This window comes from Vanacampus margaritifer, chromosome 15, assembly GCF_051991255.1.
Source record: "Vanacampus margaritifer isolate UIUO_Vmar chromosome 15, RoL_Vmar_1.0, whole genome shotgun sequence".
NCBI classification, from domain to species: domain Eukaryota; kingdom Metazoa; phylum Chordata; class Actinopteri; order Syngnathiformes; family Syngnathidae; genus Vanacampus; species Vanacampus margaritifer.
The window spans coordinates 5,666,168-5,682,841 of record NC_135446.1 but is presented as its reverse complement, the minus strand read 5'-3'; the positions used below and the strand labels follow the sequence as shown (position 1 = coordinate 5,682,841).

Genomic DNA, 16,674 nt, shown 5'->3' with positions numbered 1-16,674 from the left:
GATAAGGGATGAAATGGAGATATTTTGAACGTTACTCCATCTTGGATTCATACAAAAAGCTTGGATTTGTGTCGCTTTGTCGTCTCTCCTACAGAGCACAGATGGCAGTGTCAGTCCAAAACGCCATCACGCCTCTTCTCTCACGCCGGAGATACACAATAGGGGTGAGTAAACGACTTTATCCACCATTTGATGGCAAAACACACACGTTCTTGTAAATACAAAGAACGCAATCCAGGATAGCGACGTTAGCTGTGGGCGCTAACCTAGCTCGGTGTGTGTACCTGTGTAACACATGATCTCTTCGCGATGCTGCACTTCCAATCGAGCGGACTCGCGCCGAGCAGTATGCTGCCACTTAAGCTATGCCGATGTTACTGATAAAAAGCCATCATTGTTCTTCCAAATCGGTCACTATCGTACATTGTTGACTGATGCCTTCACTTGCCTCCGCCATTCATTGACGCGTACGGGAAACTAGCACAGAGGGGCTAATTTAGTTAGCTTAGCAACACAGCATTGCGCAGCTAACGTTGGCTATAAACGTCGCTTTGCCAGGGTTAATTTGACATGTTGTGATTACGAAAGCTTTACTCGTCGTGGTTAAAATGTAAAAAATGAACTGTTATTTTTCTGATGTCACTTTTTATTAATTTAACGTTGCCTGTGGCTGTTGTTGCCATACTAATCGTGCTAGCGCCTCTTAGCGGCGTGGAGTCGTCATTGACCCCCCCCCCCCCCCACACACACACACACACACACACACACACACACACACACACACACAAACACACAAATAAATAAAAATAAAATAATAAATGGAAGAAAACAGGGTTTTAAAAAGGGTTTTATACTTATTTTATTGAATACATGGTACAACTTGTTAAATTTACAATTTAAAACTACATGTTGGATACACATTTAAAATAAAGAAAAGAGCACTAAAGATAAAAAAAAATCACCTTATTGATTGATATTTCATACTTGGTCTTCAAAATAGTTAGTACAATGGAATGGTTAATTAAAAAAATACACAGCAAAGAAATTTGATACAATTAAAAATCATTTTAAAATGTAACATAGCTGATTGTAATAGATTAGAAATGCTGTGATCAAAGGTGTCAAACGTACCATCTTAATCTGGCCCATGGAGATAGAAAACACAATCTGCAATTTTTCATTAAAAGTATCTGTTGTTGTGAACTTTGTCCACTGGAGGTCGCATTGCAAATGACGATTTACCGTGTAAATGACATTCTGATATTATATGTAAATTTAGGTTATGATGCCTGATATTGATTATTACTTTGTGTAAAATGATGTACCAAATTTGCACTAAATTAATACTACATGTCGAGATATTTAACTCATTCACTGCCTATAGACTTCATAAAATTAATTTGAATTTTTTTAAGATTCATTTTAACTATTTCTATTAGTTATTTTTTCCACTTTTGTTAACAAAAGTATGAAAACCTAAACATTTTTGGGGGGTACATTTAGAACAGATATAAAATTTGTGATTAATCATGAGTTAACTAGTGAAGTCATGCGAGTAATTACAATTTTAAAAAATTATCGCCTGACGTGATAAAAAAAAGATTATTAAAAATTAGGGGCGTCAGGCGATTACATTTTTTAATCATAATTAATTGCATGACTTCAATAGTTAATTCACAATTAATCACAAATGTTATACCTGTTCTTAATGTATAATTAAAAAAATCTAGATTTTCATACTCTTAACAAAAGTGGAAAAAAAATGTTAAACTAAAATAAATAGTTCAAATGAATTTTTGACATCTATAGCCGTCAATGGCAGTGAATGAGTTAAAAACACAGAATATAGCAAAATATCAGGAAACAGCTTCAGTCCAAGAAGTTGGTTTGGTGGAACCCTTTCATGTTTTTTTTTGCTATTAACAAGTTGCTTTATAAAAGGTACATACAATAAATTCCTGTACTATATCTCCACTTTGACCTGAAAATTGCACATGTAAATGAAAACACTGATTCATAATAGTGTTAAAGTGCACTTGAAAAAAAAGAAAATACATTTGTGAGTGCCCATAATATGATTTGAAACAGGATAATAATCAATAAATGTGAATACTTACCAAATGTACTTGTAATTATTTGCACCAAAATGATGGGAAAACATTTTGAATTGTCATTATTTCAGCCTACGAATATGCTGGTGTGGTTTGCTTGAGATCAAATTCCCCTGAACTAAAATAAGTTTGACACCCCTGAGTTTTATAATACTCCAAAGCACACGCGATAGGATTGTGAAGGAGACAAAATATACTTCTTAAAATCGTTGTTTAGTAATCATCATGAAATGGATACTCAGGATGATCGGCCCACCTGTTGGATAACATGGGAAAAATATGAATTACATATTAATTAGTAGAATATAAACGTCAAAATGATGCGCTTTTACTTACATGAGGAGTTCCACAAAGCGAATGTTCTTGTTCAGACCCTCAATAGCCTTCATGTCCTCTTCGGAAATGCAGAAGTCAAAGATCTGCCAGGATGGTGCAGTGCAGGATTGTTTTTTTGTTTTGTTTTTTCAAATTCCAAATTATGCATCCTAAATTGTAAAACAAACCTGAAAGTTCTCTCTAATACGAGGCGGACTGAAGCTCTTTGGAATGACCACAACTCCCCTCTGCACGTTGAACCTGAGGGCAACCTGAGCGGCGGTCTTCTTGTACTTATTAGCCAGCGACACCAGAAGCTCATCCTCCAATAGTGGCGGGCAGGTTAGGTTAACCCTGTCAGGAAATTACATTTCTACATCTAAAACCTAGCCATTTTTGAGCAAAAATAATTTTTTAGAAAGACATAAATCCATTGGGTTGCTCGGCAATACCAGGATGCATCTCTGGATGTCCCCAATGGGCTGTATCCCACAATGACAATTTCCTTCTGCCTGCAATACTCCAACAACTTCGGTTGAGTGTAATAGGGATGGCATTCAACCTGAGAAGATGCGGATGTTTTGTGTTGCATTCATCAGCAACATATAATTAGTATGAAAGTGCAGCAGCATTTTTGCAGTTTTATGTCATCTATTATACTGTATTTGTTTAGTAACATGAAATTGTTGTTTGTTTGTACAATCTACATTGTTCAGCAATTATGTTTTTGTTTCACTGTAGATATTTGCACCTGATTTGAAACCGGTTTGTGTTTCAGTCCAGGTTTGTTGAGGATCAACTCCAGCTGGCGTTTGTTGAAGTTTGATACGCCGAGAGATTTCGCCAGCCCGGCATCTTTGCAAGCTTCTAAAGCCTTTGCCAGGAGGGGGAAATAAGCAGTTAATAAGCAAACAAACAATGCAAAAAAAAAATTATACCTGACTTTGAGCAAACATTCGGAATTCCCAGCAGTGAGTGCACTTACCTGTTCATAGTTAATACTTAACTTATGAATTACTTTTGCATTTATATAGAGGGATCATTCTCACCTCCCAAGTAGCACAGAGGTCTGTGTCATGATAAATGTACTTCCCATCTTCAGCTTTCGGGTAGAAGTTATCTCCTGGCTGCAGAAAATTGTCAATATTCACGAATGTATTGCTGCTTTGGAAAAATGGAACAAATTCTGCAATGTGCATCGCTTTTGTTGCGTCAAATGCAAGTGCACCTTAAATGCAGTGGGCAGCTCAATGATGTACAGGTCAACATATTCCAGTTGTAATGTCTGCAGAGTTCTCTCCAGAGCAGGTCGGACCAGTTCGGGCGGATGGAAGGTATTCCAGAGCTGCACAACAATCCAGTTTTTACAGATAATATTAATCCATGCATGAACAGTCCTAAATACCCTCTAATGTTTTGCAAACCTTTCCACAGTAGAAAATGTCTTCTCTTTTTACAGTTCCATCAGCTATTTTATCCCTGATGGCTCGTCCCACTTCATGTTCGTTGAAATAAACCAAAGCGCCATCAATGTGTCTGTATCCTGTCTCAATAGCCACTTTTACAGCATTGTATGCTGTGTCTTTAGGGGTCTGGGGGGAGAGTCAGTGCATAGTGGTGTAATTTGAAGTTATTCCTAAATCATCTTCAGATGTGGTGTAGTTTCTTACCGTGCGGGGATCTGCGTAAGTACCCAGTCCTATCACAGGCATGCTCATCCCGTCGCAAAGAGGGACAGCGTGATTTTCAGCTGTCCAGTTCATATTTACCAAATTGTGAATAATGAAAGAAATGTCCAAGCTCTGCAACGTGTGCACTGCCACCGACTGCTTCACGCTGAAATGTCTGTTATTTAAATCTTACAACCCGCGTTGCGTGCCCTTTGGCCACAGTGAAAACCCCACCCAGGTCCAAAGAGTTACAATGTAAGTATGGGAAGTGGACTAAAGTTACGTAACCCATTATTTGACTCCAGCCATCCATTTTTGTTTTGCGTAAAATCGAACGAGGGGTCGCATCGGATTAATTTTGGCATTATTAAATGAGACACTGTAGCTTTAACTCGCCGCAGTGCATTCTGGGTATATGGGCTGTTTTGGTCTCAAGCAACCGATGGCCGTCTTTCCTAAAGACACATAAGATTTAATAAAACGTATGTAGCGATAATTATATTGTTTAGTCACCCTGTAAGAGTGTATTTTAAAGCCATTTTAATCATAAATCTCGTGAGTGGCTTGTAATTTACTGTACCGGACGACTTAAACAATTTAATGAGGAAGCTACATTGCTAACGATGCTAGCCTCCCAGTCTCGAATTGTATTATTAGTTCTTAAATAACCTTATCTTTTGGGCAGCTAATGACTAATATATGATTAATCCGAAAACATATTAAAAGTATAACGTGTGTTTGCCATGTCCCGAAGAATAACGTAAATAACTCTGCTGGCCTTTTGTTTCCCGACGTAACGCTACATCGACTGACTGTCCAGATTAATCAATACGTGTCACTGTAATGGATCCGAGTAGCAAATCTGCTGCCAACGATGACATTGTAATCATCGTGGAGAACGAGGCGGAGAGTTTGCCCCTTGGAGAACAGAGGCCGAAGCCACAAGGAGCCTTCGGGCTAATGGACACGTGTCCTATCTGCAAATTGAGCTTCCATAACCGAGAGCCCAAACTGCTCCCTTGTCTTCACTCGTTCTGCAAGAGATGTCTGCCCTCACCGTTCAGGGGAGTCGAACCCAGGAGGGACCAATCCCTCCACCCCTTCGGCCAAGTGGAAAACAACAAGCAATGTGAGTGCAGCATCACCACCACTTACCTATCAACACTGTTTGCAAGTAGGGTTACCTTTATACAGCTTGTATTTTAGGGGTCCCCAACACGACCACTCTTTAAACCCATACCCTTGACACCAGTTTCATTGTTAGACCTTAAATTGAGCGGTCATATCTATAAAGATATATATAAAGGATGCATGTGTAGGTCTCACAAACCTGTGTCCAGGATTGAACAGGAAATCAGTCTTTTTGAAGCAGCCATTTTGGGTGCATGTCTTAAGACTCACACGATTTTCAGTGTGACACGATTTCTAAAAAACGACAGCATTTCAAATGTCTGGTTGGAATGGCCACTAGAACTTGAGCACAAGAAACCAATAATTTTGAAAATCGGTTGATGGGTTCTGGAGAAGTTTATGTTTTTTTGTTGGGGTAAAAAAAGGCCTCGTTTGGGGATGTTTTTAAGTAACATTATGTATAGAATATCTGGTCAAAATACCTTCAAATTAGAGTAAAACTGTCAAACTTAATATATTTCTCTACATAACAGGTATATTCTCAACACTCAACATGTTAAAATTTCAGTGACGTTCCAAACGCTGTCACTTGCCCTAAAAATCTTTTATTTGTTTGTTTATTGAACATATAAACCGGCAACAGAAATACTGCAATTAAAATAAAAAAGATTTAAAAGAAAAGTTTTTTTTTTACATACTTAATCATCATTAAGCACAGCTTACATGTTCAAAAGGAGTAGGAAGATGTAAAAACGTGTCCTACCCCCCTTACAAAAGAAAAAACAACAACAAACACAAACTTACACATAAACAGCTGCACACAAGTTATACGTGCATACTGTAGATATGCCAACAGTATTGTACATTTAGTTGATAAGCAAACATTTTTACAGAACTATAAATCAGCACAAAGGCTTACACATAAAATTTTAATTGCACTCTATTTTCTACATTTGTACTGACTTATACCTGATTTAAATATTGTTGTTGTACTTTGTTTTTATACAGTTTATCCTTTTAAACACAACCAGTGATTCACACCTTTTCAGGTTAATTCCAAAATTATTTCACAAATATACACCTACTTTGCCACAATATTCAGAAGCTATTTGAAATCAGAGACAGTGACTATGATTTGAGGCGTATAAGTGTCTATAAAAAATTAAAAACAAGAACAAATCATAAACAAAGGTGTGTTACAAATATAGGTTGTTGTGTACCTTGTACATTATTTGAGAAATTTTAAACTCAATTAAATCATAAAATGTCATTGTTTAATTTGATAAATACTGAAGTTGTTGGTTCTGTATATTTTGATTGGTTAATAATTCTTATTGCTCTTTTTTGTCATTTGAAAAAAGAGTAAGTATTTGTTTTGTAAGCATTTCCACACATTAGGTTACATATGGTAATAATAATGAGCAATATAATGTATATAATGACTTCTTATTCAAAACATCCTTTGTTTTCTAAAGAATCCCTATAATTTTGGACACTTTCCTTTTAACATTGTCGATGTGGGATTTCCATCTTGATCTTTCGTCGATAACTACACCAATAAATTTATTTTCATACATTCTTTCTATTTCACTAGCATCTGCTCTAATTTTGACTTGGTGCTTGACCTGTCTCGTGCCCAAAACTATAAACTTTGTTTTGTTTAAATTTAGAGATAATGTGTTGGTGTCAAACCATTTTTTTAATGCTTTTAATTCATTTTCCACCGGAACTAGAAGCTGTTTCAAAACTTGACTTGCATAGCACAAATGGAACATTATTTTTGAGAACTTGTGCTTAAGTAATTCTTTCTTTTCTCAAAACAATTGTTATAGAGATTTTTAGATGCTCATTCCAGCTTTTTTAAAAAAAAATATATATATTTTTAAAGAAAATTCCATAAAGATGGTGGCCACATATCACATTGCTATTATTATCGTGTACTGCATCTTTTCAAAATGTTTTTTCTGCTCATATAGTGAAATCAGGTAACCCGTACAGTATTAGAATTGATACAGTATAGTATGCCACTAATAGCCTCTAAAAAGCCTTATTTGGTTGTTTAATAATGTTTACATGTGATCTCTCCATCCAGTGGGTACCATCCGCTGTCCAGTATGCCGACAGGAGTGCTGGGAAATGGACATGCTAGACAACTTCTTTGTCAAGGACTCGGCCGAGGTGCCAAGCAGTACCATGGAGAAAAACAGCCAGGTTGGGCAGCTGAAGTGGGGACTTCCTCTTTCGTTCAAGCACTGGCTTTGTACTCGCATCTCTTCCTTTGTTCCGACAGGTGTGTATGAGCTGTGACGACAACACAGAGGCAACAGGCTACTGTTTGGAGTGTGTGGAGTTCTTGTGTGTGACCTGTATCGAGGCGCACCAGAGGGTGAAGTTCACCAGGGATCACACTATACGGCAGAAGAAAGAAATGTCTCCAGGTAGCGCATATAAAGCAGTCTGGCACACTTGTAATGTGTTTTTTTTTATATTGACACCTGCTTCACATGTGCAGAAGCAGTGGCTGTTTCCACGCAGAAGCCAGTCTTTTGTGACATCCACAAGCAGGAGCCGCTGAAGCTTTTTTGCGAGACGTGCGATCGACTCACCTGTCGAGACTGTCAGCTGCTAAAACACAAGGATCACAAGTATGAAAGCCTGGTCCCTTTAATTGCTTCGTTGTACTTGTCGTACCCATAATTGCAACTGTGGCCCATACTTTGCAAAAGTGCAATAAGACAATTTGTTGGTCATCAGTGATGGATTTCTATCGATTTAATTGATTTTTCTTGGACATTGTTTGTGCCTAGCTATCAGTTTTTGGAGGATGCGTACAAGAACCACAGACAGTATCTGGAGAACATGACGCAGCAGCTGCAAGAAAGAAGAAAGGCCATAGAGGACGTCTCCAACTGTATCAACAATGGGTAAACTTTTAGTGATGTTTTGATATTGTTGATCCGTGTCAATTAATAACAAATCTTGTTTTATTGTTTTTTTTAAGACTGCAGCAAGTTGAAGAAAACCGAAAGTCTGTAACAAATGAAATCAAGAAGGCCATCTGCAACCTGATTATGGAGATCAACAGGAAGGGGAAGCTTCTTGCGAGCCAGCTTGAGGTTGCTTTGAATCCCTCAATCACACTTGGGAACATTTTAGATGAATTGCTTAATGAACATGTACTTTCTCCAGGCTCTTACTAAAGATCATGAGCTGGGTCTGAAAAAGCAGCAGGATGAAGTCAACTCGCTGCGCCGGCAACTTGACCACGTGATCAGTTTTACCAAGTGGGCCACGGCTAGCCATAGTGGCACCGCACTCCTCTACTGCAAGAGACTGGTGACTGACATCACTAACCAGGAATAGACAAGCAATTGGCCACATCTACAATATTTGTATTCATACCAAATCTCTTTCCAGATTCTATTCCAGATCCACTATCTGATGGGCGCCAGATGCAATCCCTCCGTCATCCCACAGAGTTCTGTCCGCTTCCAGTGTCGATCTGGTTTTTGGGCCTCAAATGTAGACCTTGGTAAGTCGTGGTCTCAGCTCAAATGGGCGCCAAGTAGCTGTGGCGCCATATTAATAAATATCTATACCAGTGTACCTAATCAATTGGCCAAGATGGCCGCCGCCCTGGGTGGACGGAGTGGCGAGAATCCTGGGCGTACCTAATCATATGTCCAAGGTAGTAGTAGTAGTAATAGCATTTGCAATAGTAGTAGTCGTTCATAGGCCAAGCCTTGAGTACACATAGAAAAAAAGGGGGCGAGTTGAGCTCAATGGTGAGAGAGATGATTGGCTGAGGCAGTTGCTATGCAGAAGTTAGAGACCAGGCAGTATAGCAAAAAAAAGAAGCACTATTTAAATTGCATTTAAAAACTAAAAAATAATGTGCTTTTTTTTGGAAAATGATTTTTTTAAAATAATAATAATAATTGAAATGAGCTGAACAATGTAAAATTTAAACAATTGTAATCGGTCAAGAAATGTGGAAATTAACTATAATCAACATAAAAAGTATCTTACTGTCGCTTTAAAAAACAGTCACGCACACACATTTGATTTTAACTAGTTGGGCACATCACGCACACACATTCAACAGATTTGTATGAGAAACGCACACCTCGAACAAAAGCATCTCACGACTTAACAGTTCAAGATGCAGATTCCAGAAATGGCTCGTTAGAACGGCGAGGGTTTGGGGAACGTGAGCATGTTCTCGTTTTTTTAATCGGATGAAAAATTAGCGAATTAGAGCAGGTTAAAAACTTAAGATTTTTAAAAAAAAAAATTAAGAGAAAAGGGCGCCCAAAATAACATTGGGAAGATGGGCGAAAAAGTCTGACTTCTCCTCGCTTTAAATGAAAAAAAAGGTACTAAATGACACTTTTGCCAAACAAAAGTGGGTTTGTCTGAAAGAAGACCCTTGTGACTACAAAATGTGCGAATTTGATGTTTAGTGAGCAAAGATTGTGGCCACAGTGACGAGTTGAAGTGAGATTTTTCGAAATGAATTTTTTTCTCTCTTCACTCTGACGTTGATTGCTTCACTCTAGCAGACGCAATACTGTACACACCAATGTTAAGAGGCTATTTTCCTCCCTTTCGCTCACTCTCTTTGAACCCGCACAGGAGGGAGATCTTACATTCCTTAAATTTTTTTTTAACACAGAGCTAAAGATGGGGGAAAATTGCAACAAAATGAGCTAAAAATCATATCGGTCGGTTAACGTATGCGCATGCATTTTTGCGGAAAAAAACGTGGAATAATAAAGAATAAAATTTATCAGAAATAATAAACCTGATTTTCTAGAATAGTAATATATGTGCCTGCTTTGCTTCGCAAGCAGTAGACCAAGTCTCAACCACTTCTAAACCCCTTCCCAAATCAAACCCACACAAAACGCCAAAATAAAACGGCTTCCCATTGCACCCCTCAAAATAGTCTTCCATATTACTGTAATTTATTTCCCTTTATATGATATTGAATAGTTTTGTCATGTCATATTATGATTGGCAATTTTTCATCAGTTTACCAATTACCTGATGTAATCTTGCTGCAAGAATTTTTTTGTAATAATTTTAATACGTTGCAATTAGTTTACTATTTGTTAATGAAATTGGACGGTAGTTGTTACAGAGTAACAGGGCTTTGTATTTTATGTGAATTGATATAACATGGGAATAATAAAACATACAGTAGGTGTAAGACTGCTTATTTCCAAAAGATGCCTTATCTGTCTGTGAAACTAGAGATACTGTAAGTCTTTACAAAACATTTGGAAAACTGGATATTTATTTGTGCATCCTATTTCTTCAAATAGGTGTCCCTGCTTTGATGGAGTTAGTGTATTAAATAGTTGATTTGTGGTCTGCAGGTTCTCTTGTGGTTGAAAGAAGCTCTGTACAGCCGTCTATGGCCAACCAGCAGGCAGGTCCCAGAGGAGAGCCGGCGACTGGTGGGCTGTCGTTATCTGCCCAGCAGCGCCAGAGTACGCTGGCACAGCTGCAGATGCAGGTTGGAGGATTTTCCTCAGCTTTGTTGCACTCGCAGGTGCATTTTGGATCATGCCAGACATGAAATGTTGGCTCTTTGCTTTGACAAATCCTCTGTGTCAGGTTGACAAAATTTCCCAGCAGCCCCACAGGCAGGCCGCATCCAACCACTGGTCCTGGTACCAGAGCGCCCGGCTTCCTGGGCCCCATGGACCCCATGGACCTCCACCTCCCTCCAGACCCATCCAAGGAGGCTCCTCTCCGTCCCAGGGCCTCAGCGGCTTGACACAGATGGGACGCAGATATGTGCCTGCCCATGCCAACACCAGGAGTCCCAACTCGTCTATGCTGCAGAACTCTGCCTTCCCACCTCCTCAGGTAAAGAGATTAAGATGGAACCATTTTGCCGACGTTTTTAAAACTAGATTTGCTACGCTAGTATGGAAAAGTTTGGAATTGAGGCCTGAAAGGAAAGGAGGATGAAATTTAGAATCTTCAATTGTGTATCAACCCATTGTTTAATACAGACCATTACTAGTGCAAGAATACTAGTAACATAAGGCCTGTATTCCTTGAACCACTGTTCTACATGTAGTCCCTCCGAGACATGCTCAAAACCTCTAGCTTCCCTTCCAAACCCGTGGATATATCACAGGGCACGTTTCGCTACCCACATCCTGTGTCCGCTGGAGGGGCCTCGCATGTACCACCAAACCAGGTCAGTCAAATAAGTAGAATGCATTTCCCATCTCACCCCCCTGCCCCCCCACCAACAATCTTTTTTATTTTCATTGTTTTGTTTCAGCGGAATCTGGCAGAGCTTTCCTACCTGAAGAGGAGTGAAGCCGGTAGTCTGGTCCCCACCGCTGGTATCACGCTGACGAGAAACCTAGCATCAACAAGTGCTGACAAGCCGGGTACGGTACACTCATTTCCGCCATACAACACACCACAAATATCACACTAGCTGCCATCCTCACTTGTTATTTTCCTCTGCCTTTTTTTTTTTTTGTCAAGTTCAAGGAAGGCATAACTCGCCCTTGGCGAAACCATCATCTTCAGAGCGAAGCGGAGGGTAAGAATTGAACAGCCAATGCTGAAACTGGTACTGTTTTTCTGTTGAAATTAAACTTGGATTCCATTTGTCACCAAGGTTGTATGGTATAAAGCAGGGGTTTGGTCCTCAAGAGCCCCTATCCAGCCTGTTTTCCATGTTTCTCTCCACTAACACAACCGATTCATGATCAGGATCGTAATCAGGCTTCTGCAAAGCTTGCTAATAAGCTGATCATTAGATTCAGCTGCGCTGAAGGAGGGAGACATGGAAAACTGGATAGGGGCTCTCGAGGACCAAACTTGGTCACCCCTGGTAAAAAAGAAAGGAATATCTAAAAGGAGAGACAAAAAAGAAATTCTAATCAATCAAAACCATAATTACAGCAAAACCAAATGTATTAATAAGACCATAAAGTCCTTATACTGCACTTAAAAATCATAAAAACCAAACCAATTTTGAATGTATAAATAAGGTATAGATTTTAAAAACGGAAATGATTACATATTCCATGTGATATTATATGAAGTCTTTAAACTGCTCTTAAAATAAATTTGACTTATAATGGAACAAGTTGAAAGTCATAAGTGCATGAATTTTATTTTAATCAGTTAAAATGAAATGTTACACGGGCTAACTAGGAGAAAAATGTGACATACTGCAATATAACACTGAATTCAATTCAGCATAAGAAGCAAAGGAAGTGTAATGCATGCATGCAAACTTGAATGCCCTTGTGATATTAAAGGCAGCCTTACCAAAGCACAAGATGCATGTCATATTCCAAAATCTCATCACTTTCTCTCGGCTTCCTCCCGCAATCGTAACATTGAAGACCGGCGTCCTGGAAGCCGAATACTGAGATGCCATCCGCCCCCTCAGCCAAGCGACGGAGAAGGTCGTCCCCTGGGCCTGTTATCGTCATCAAGGACGAACCAGAAGATGAAGATGAAGTTCATTTTGTAAGGACTATTCTGCTTTTGAATGCTCGGATATTTCCTCTTTGCAACCGTGAGAACTCTATTGTTGTGTTTAGGTGCAGTCCAGCCTTCCCGACAGCAGCACGGGGGCCTGTCCAACATTACAGCTCAAGATCGGCCCCCCTTTCTCTACCCACCAATCCGACTCCAACCAAGCGACGAAGCCGCACCCTCAGCCCGGCCCACAGACGGAGTCTGAGAAGAGCGCTCCGACGGAAGAAGACCCCAACGAGGACTGGTGTGCCGTGTGCCAGAATGGAGGAGAGCTGCTGTGCTGTGACAAGTGTCCCAAAGTTTTCCATCTGTCTTGTCACATCCCCTTGCTCAATGAGTCGCCTAGGTAACAAACTACAAATAAAAACTGTAAATATATGTACCGTACGTATTATACACTGCGACTACTTTAGGGCCACCCTGTATTTTGTAGTCATCCTCATTCTTCTCTTTAGTGGCGAGTGGTTTTGCTCCTTCTGCCGAGACCTCGTCTCACCCGAGATGCAGTACGAATGCGACAAGGACGCCGGTGACTCGCAAGTGGTAGAAAGACTGCCACCTGTTGACCAAAGGGTGCGCATTCATTTTCCATGATTTTTTTCCCCCTCCACTGCAGCAGCTTGTTGTCCACTATTTCCCCTCTCTCATCGTTCCTCCTCCTTTGCAGGCGTGTGAGCGGCTGCTTCTACTTCTCTTCTGTAATGACTTAAGCACCCACTTCCAGCACACATCCGTAAGTGGAATGCTTGAAAAAGTTCAATCCTAATTTTCTGCCTCAAAAGTGAAACATGACTCGGAAGTTCAAACTATATAATCACTCTTCCTGCTCTGTTTAATATTAGCAAACAATTTGAATATCGTAAGGTTTTATTAATTCCAATATTACCAATAAGACAACATTTGATGACAGTGTCACTCCCTCTCCATTACATATTTATCAGCAAAGGGTGAGTGTTTTTTTTTCTATGATGTTGGGTGGGGTTATTCTAAAATGTCGCTTACCTGCCGTTTTAGAATGCCAATGAAGGGAATGAATTCACATTGTTTTGAAATTAGAACTACTTAGTTTTTTTCACATGAAATCTGTTATAAAAAGAGAAACTAGAGTTCTGTTGTTTTTCTCTCTCTCCACTGCAGGAGTCCAAAAGATACAAAGAGGTGATCACGAACCCGGTGGATTTATCTCTTGTTAAAAGGAAGCTGGAGAAAAAGGCAGGCGACTGGAAACATTACGGCACTCCCGAGGAGTTTGTCGCGGACGTGAGGCTCATATTCATGAACTGTGCCAAGTACTATAAGGTAAATGGCGGCTTAGGGTGCAAAACAGCAGTTACGTGCCCAGTTTTCAGGGATAACTTCAACAAGGTGCTAAACTATGGTGTGTTGTGTACAGGTAGTAAAAATTTACAGTGGGTCATCCTTTTTTCTGTGTGACTGTTTTATAGCAAAACACATTACCGGGGTTGTAACAATATACGTGTATTCATATTTGGTGTGTTTCTTTATCACATGAAGTATACAGTATTAGTATCGTAAGGGATAGCTTTGAGCTGTAGCCACAATGCTACAATGTAAACAGCTGAGCAAATGTATTTGAACATTCCTTTTTGAGACTGGGTGACAAAAGAAAAACAAGGGTCCAATAGTGACAATATTTGAGAACTAATCATTTATTCAAAGTTTATTTTGATACTATGAGTGTTTTGATGATTCCAGGCGAGCACAGACATGGGCAGCGCCGGCTTGTACTTGGAAGACTACTTTGAAGAGCAGCTGAGGCTGGTCTATCCTGACAAGAATTTCCCCGGCGAAAGGGAAGGAGGCATGATTCCGCCACTGGAGGACGAGATTGACGACGACGACGACGAAGGAGAGCAGCAGCAGGAGCAGCAGGAGCAGCAGGAGCAGCAGGCACCAATGCAGGAAAGTGAGCCCCCCCCGGAGGACGACAAAGCAGCCAGTCCTGCGGAGAACACAATCCCACCCGCCAAAGACAATACGCCTCCTCCGGGAGACGCCACAGAAAAAGAGTTAAAAAGAAAAGAGCAAGCCACTGGCATGAGCGAGGTGGGAACAGACGCAAAAGTGGCGACCGAAGATGAGGTAGAGCCACGTTCCGAGGAGAAAGTCAAGCAAGAGCACGAAGCCGCTCCTCCTCAAGAAGGCAAAGGCGCTGTAGCGATGGATGAGGCACCAATCAGTTCCCCAAAAGAGGAAAACACCCCACTTCCTAACGAGCAGACTTCTGATGGAACGGAAAGCCAGGACAGCACACAGGAAAATGTCCCCAATGAAGAGACACAGGAAAAAGCAGCAGGCCAGATAGATTGTACCAGTGAGGAAGTGGAGAAAAAAGAAGGCTGATGACGTCTTCCATTTTTGCAATAGGAACCCGAGAGCACCGCTCTACTGAACAGACGTTATTGAATACACACTGGAGTCTCTTAATGAGCTTTCTTTTTGAGATTCTGCAGAATAGACATTTTACTTTTTTTTTCTGTAGTCATGACTCAAAAAAAGTCAATGACTGATTTATTTTGTTCTGAAGGTTCAAAGCAGGCAGTCAAAAAATATGTTCCTTCATACATGCATGATGAGTCCTTTCTGTTTTATAATAGCTCACATCTTTCTTTGTTTTAGTGCAATAGGATTTCTTCTTATATCAGTAATGTATTAACTATATATGCTAAGAGCCACTGTGGCTTGTGTACAGATGGAAGTGTGTCAATTTAAACAATCCCTTTTGATGAAAAAAAAAAAGCGTAATGTCTTATCTGTTCCTTTAATTCTGGTTTATGAGCTCATCAAGTTTTTTATCAAACAGCAACCTTGTTTTTTGGCCTTAATCTGAGCAGGCGCCGCTCACCTCTTATCTGCTGCCGATAATTCTGAGACGCGAGAATCCCCAAACCGAACTAAATGTCCTTGTACTTATTGCGCATCACAATTCCTCTTCAGTACAAGATTGGAACAAAAATAATGCTAACGCATCAGGAAATATTCAGTTCTTGTTTCTAGCGTGCCAAAAGATAAAAAAAAAATAATAATAACATTGGTCTTATTAAAAGTTTTAACTTGCAAATAACGCACCTAATACAATATAGAATTAAAGTCATTAAATCAGTTAATTTGTGCAGAGCACCAAACTTAACACTTAAGTACTTATTGTGATGAATATGTTGAATCAAAACAATAATGCATCATACTGAGATGTGTTCCTAATAGTTTGGTTTAGAAAGATCTCACAAAATGAAGACTTTTACAATTTAATATGGTAATAAGATGTGCTAAAAATATATAAAAACTAATTTGTATTAACATTGAGACTATAAAATAGTACAGTTTGATTGAATTGGTAATCAATCTGGGAATGAATGGAAAAGTTCCAAATAGGAAACATCTCAAAATGAACTCTGTGGCCAGTGAATGTGTTAAAATGTATATACAAATTAATAGAAAAAGACACCGATTTTTTTTTTTAAAGGAATTTTATAAATTGAAATTGTAAATAGGAATGACTGAAAAACATTTCATTTCGTTAAGTGTTCCTAATATTTTGGTTTCAAGATGGACTGAATATATTACAATTCATACACAAATAGTGCATAAATGAAGACAAAAGTATTTTAAGTCGATACTTAGATAAACTGCAAATATACATTTATTTAAAATTAGGGTTTAAATCCTTTGTTTGTTTTAAATAAAAATATATAAATTAATGAAAAATATGATTTAAAGTTTGTTTTAAGATTGTTTTTGTTAGAAGAGATTTTTTTGTAAAGGTCAAGTTCATTTTTGGACAATATTCATGTACAATCATATTATTCTTTTTGTCTTTTAAGTGCTACTACACTTTTTTTTTTTTTTATTATATCAAGACTTTCCTGTGGTGATGCTTTGTACACATTGCAAGCCGCTCC

The 16,674-nt window shown here is 39.1% G+C and overlaps 2 protein-coding genes and 1 long non-coding RNA gene across 6 annotated transcripts; 2 read left to right on the top strand and 1 right to left on the bottom strand.

Moving 5' to 3' along the window:
* The first annotated feature begins 14 nt into the window (after nt 1-14).
* Nucleotides 15-3,959, top strand: LOC144034625 (uncharacterized). Its single transcript, XR_013288255.1, has 2 exons — nt 15-164; nt 3,205-3,959. It is a non-coding gene; the product is annotated as an uncharacterized LOC144034625 (long non-coding RNA).
* On the bottom strand, nt 835-4,433 carry LOC144034624 (aldo-keto reductase family 1 member D1-like). The gene is made up of 9 exons (XM_077543526.1): nt 4,097-4,433; nt 3,851-4,018; nt 3,655-3,771; nt 3,476-3,553; nt 3,178-3,300; nt 2,879-2,988; nt 2,615-2,780; nt 2,448-2,530; nt 835-2,367 (listed from the first exon to the last, which is right to left on the bottom strand). The coding sequence occupies exons 1-9, from the start codon at nt 4,187-4,189 to the stop codon at nt 2,325-2,327; spliced, it is 981 nt and encodes a 326-aa protein (XP_077399652.1). The 5' UTR covers nt 4,190-4,433; the 3' UTR covers nt 835-2,324.
* Nucleotides 4,434-4,501: 68 nt separating this feature from the next.
* trim24 (tripartite motif containing 24) lies at nt 4,502-15,522 on the top strand. 4 transcript variants are annotated; one of them, XM_077543512.1, is made up of 20 exons: nt 4,502-4,578; nt 4,917-5,225; nt 7,320-7,438; nt 7,518-7,665; nt 7,740-7,872; nt 8,035-8,151; nt 8,229-8,343; nt 8,417-8,563; nt 8,645-8,759; nt 10,609-10,748; nt 10,850-11,104; nt 11,322-11,444; nt 11,532-11,643; nt 11,744-11,801; nt 12,616-12,742; nt 12,817-13,100; nt 13,210-13,327; nt 13,422-13,487; nt 13,892-14,053; nt 14,471-15,522. In XM_077543512.1, the coding sequence occupies exons 2-20, from the start codon at nt 4,940-4,942 to the stop codon at nt 15,116-15,118; spliced, it is 3,273 nt and encodes a 1,090-aa protein (XP_077399638.1). In that variant the 5' UTR covers nt 4,502-4,578; nt 4,917-4,939; the 3' UTR covers nt 15,119-15,522. The 4 variants fall into 4 exon arrangements, with proteins under 4 accessions (XP_077399638.1, XP_077399640.1, XP_077399639.1 ...); XM_077543514.1 differs by having other exon boundaries at nt 4,509-5,225; nt 10,871-11,104; XM_077543513.1 differs by having other exon boundaries at nt 4,510-5,225; nt 10,868-11,104.
* The last annotated feature ends 1,152 nt before the right edge of the window (nt 15,523-16,674 follow it).

Coding starts and splice junctions, on each gene's coding strand:
- LOC144034624 (XM_077543526.1), bottom strand. CDS start 4,189: ATGAACTGGACAGCTGAAAATCACGCTGTCCCTCTTTGCGACGGGATG. Junction 3,301..3,475: donor ACCTCTGTGCTACTTGGGAG/GTGAGAATGATC, acceptor CTCCTGGCAAAG/GCTTTAGAAGCTTGCAAAGA. Junction 2,989..3,177: donor ACAAACCGGTTTCAAATCAG/GTGCAAATATCT, acceptor GCATCTTCTCAG/GTTGAATGCCATCCCTATTA.
- trim24 (XM_077543512.1), top strand. CDS start 4,940: ATGGATCCGAGTAGCAAATCTGCTGCCAACGATGACATTGTAATCATC. Junction 8,564..8,644: donor TCCTCTACTGCAAGAGACTG/GTGACTGACATC, acceptor ATCTCTTTCCAG/ATTCTATTCCAGATCCACTA. Junction 12,743..12,816: donor ATGAAGATGAAGTTCATTTT/GTAAGGACTATT, acceptor TGTTGTGTTTAG/GTGCAGTCCAGCCTTCCCGA.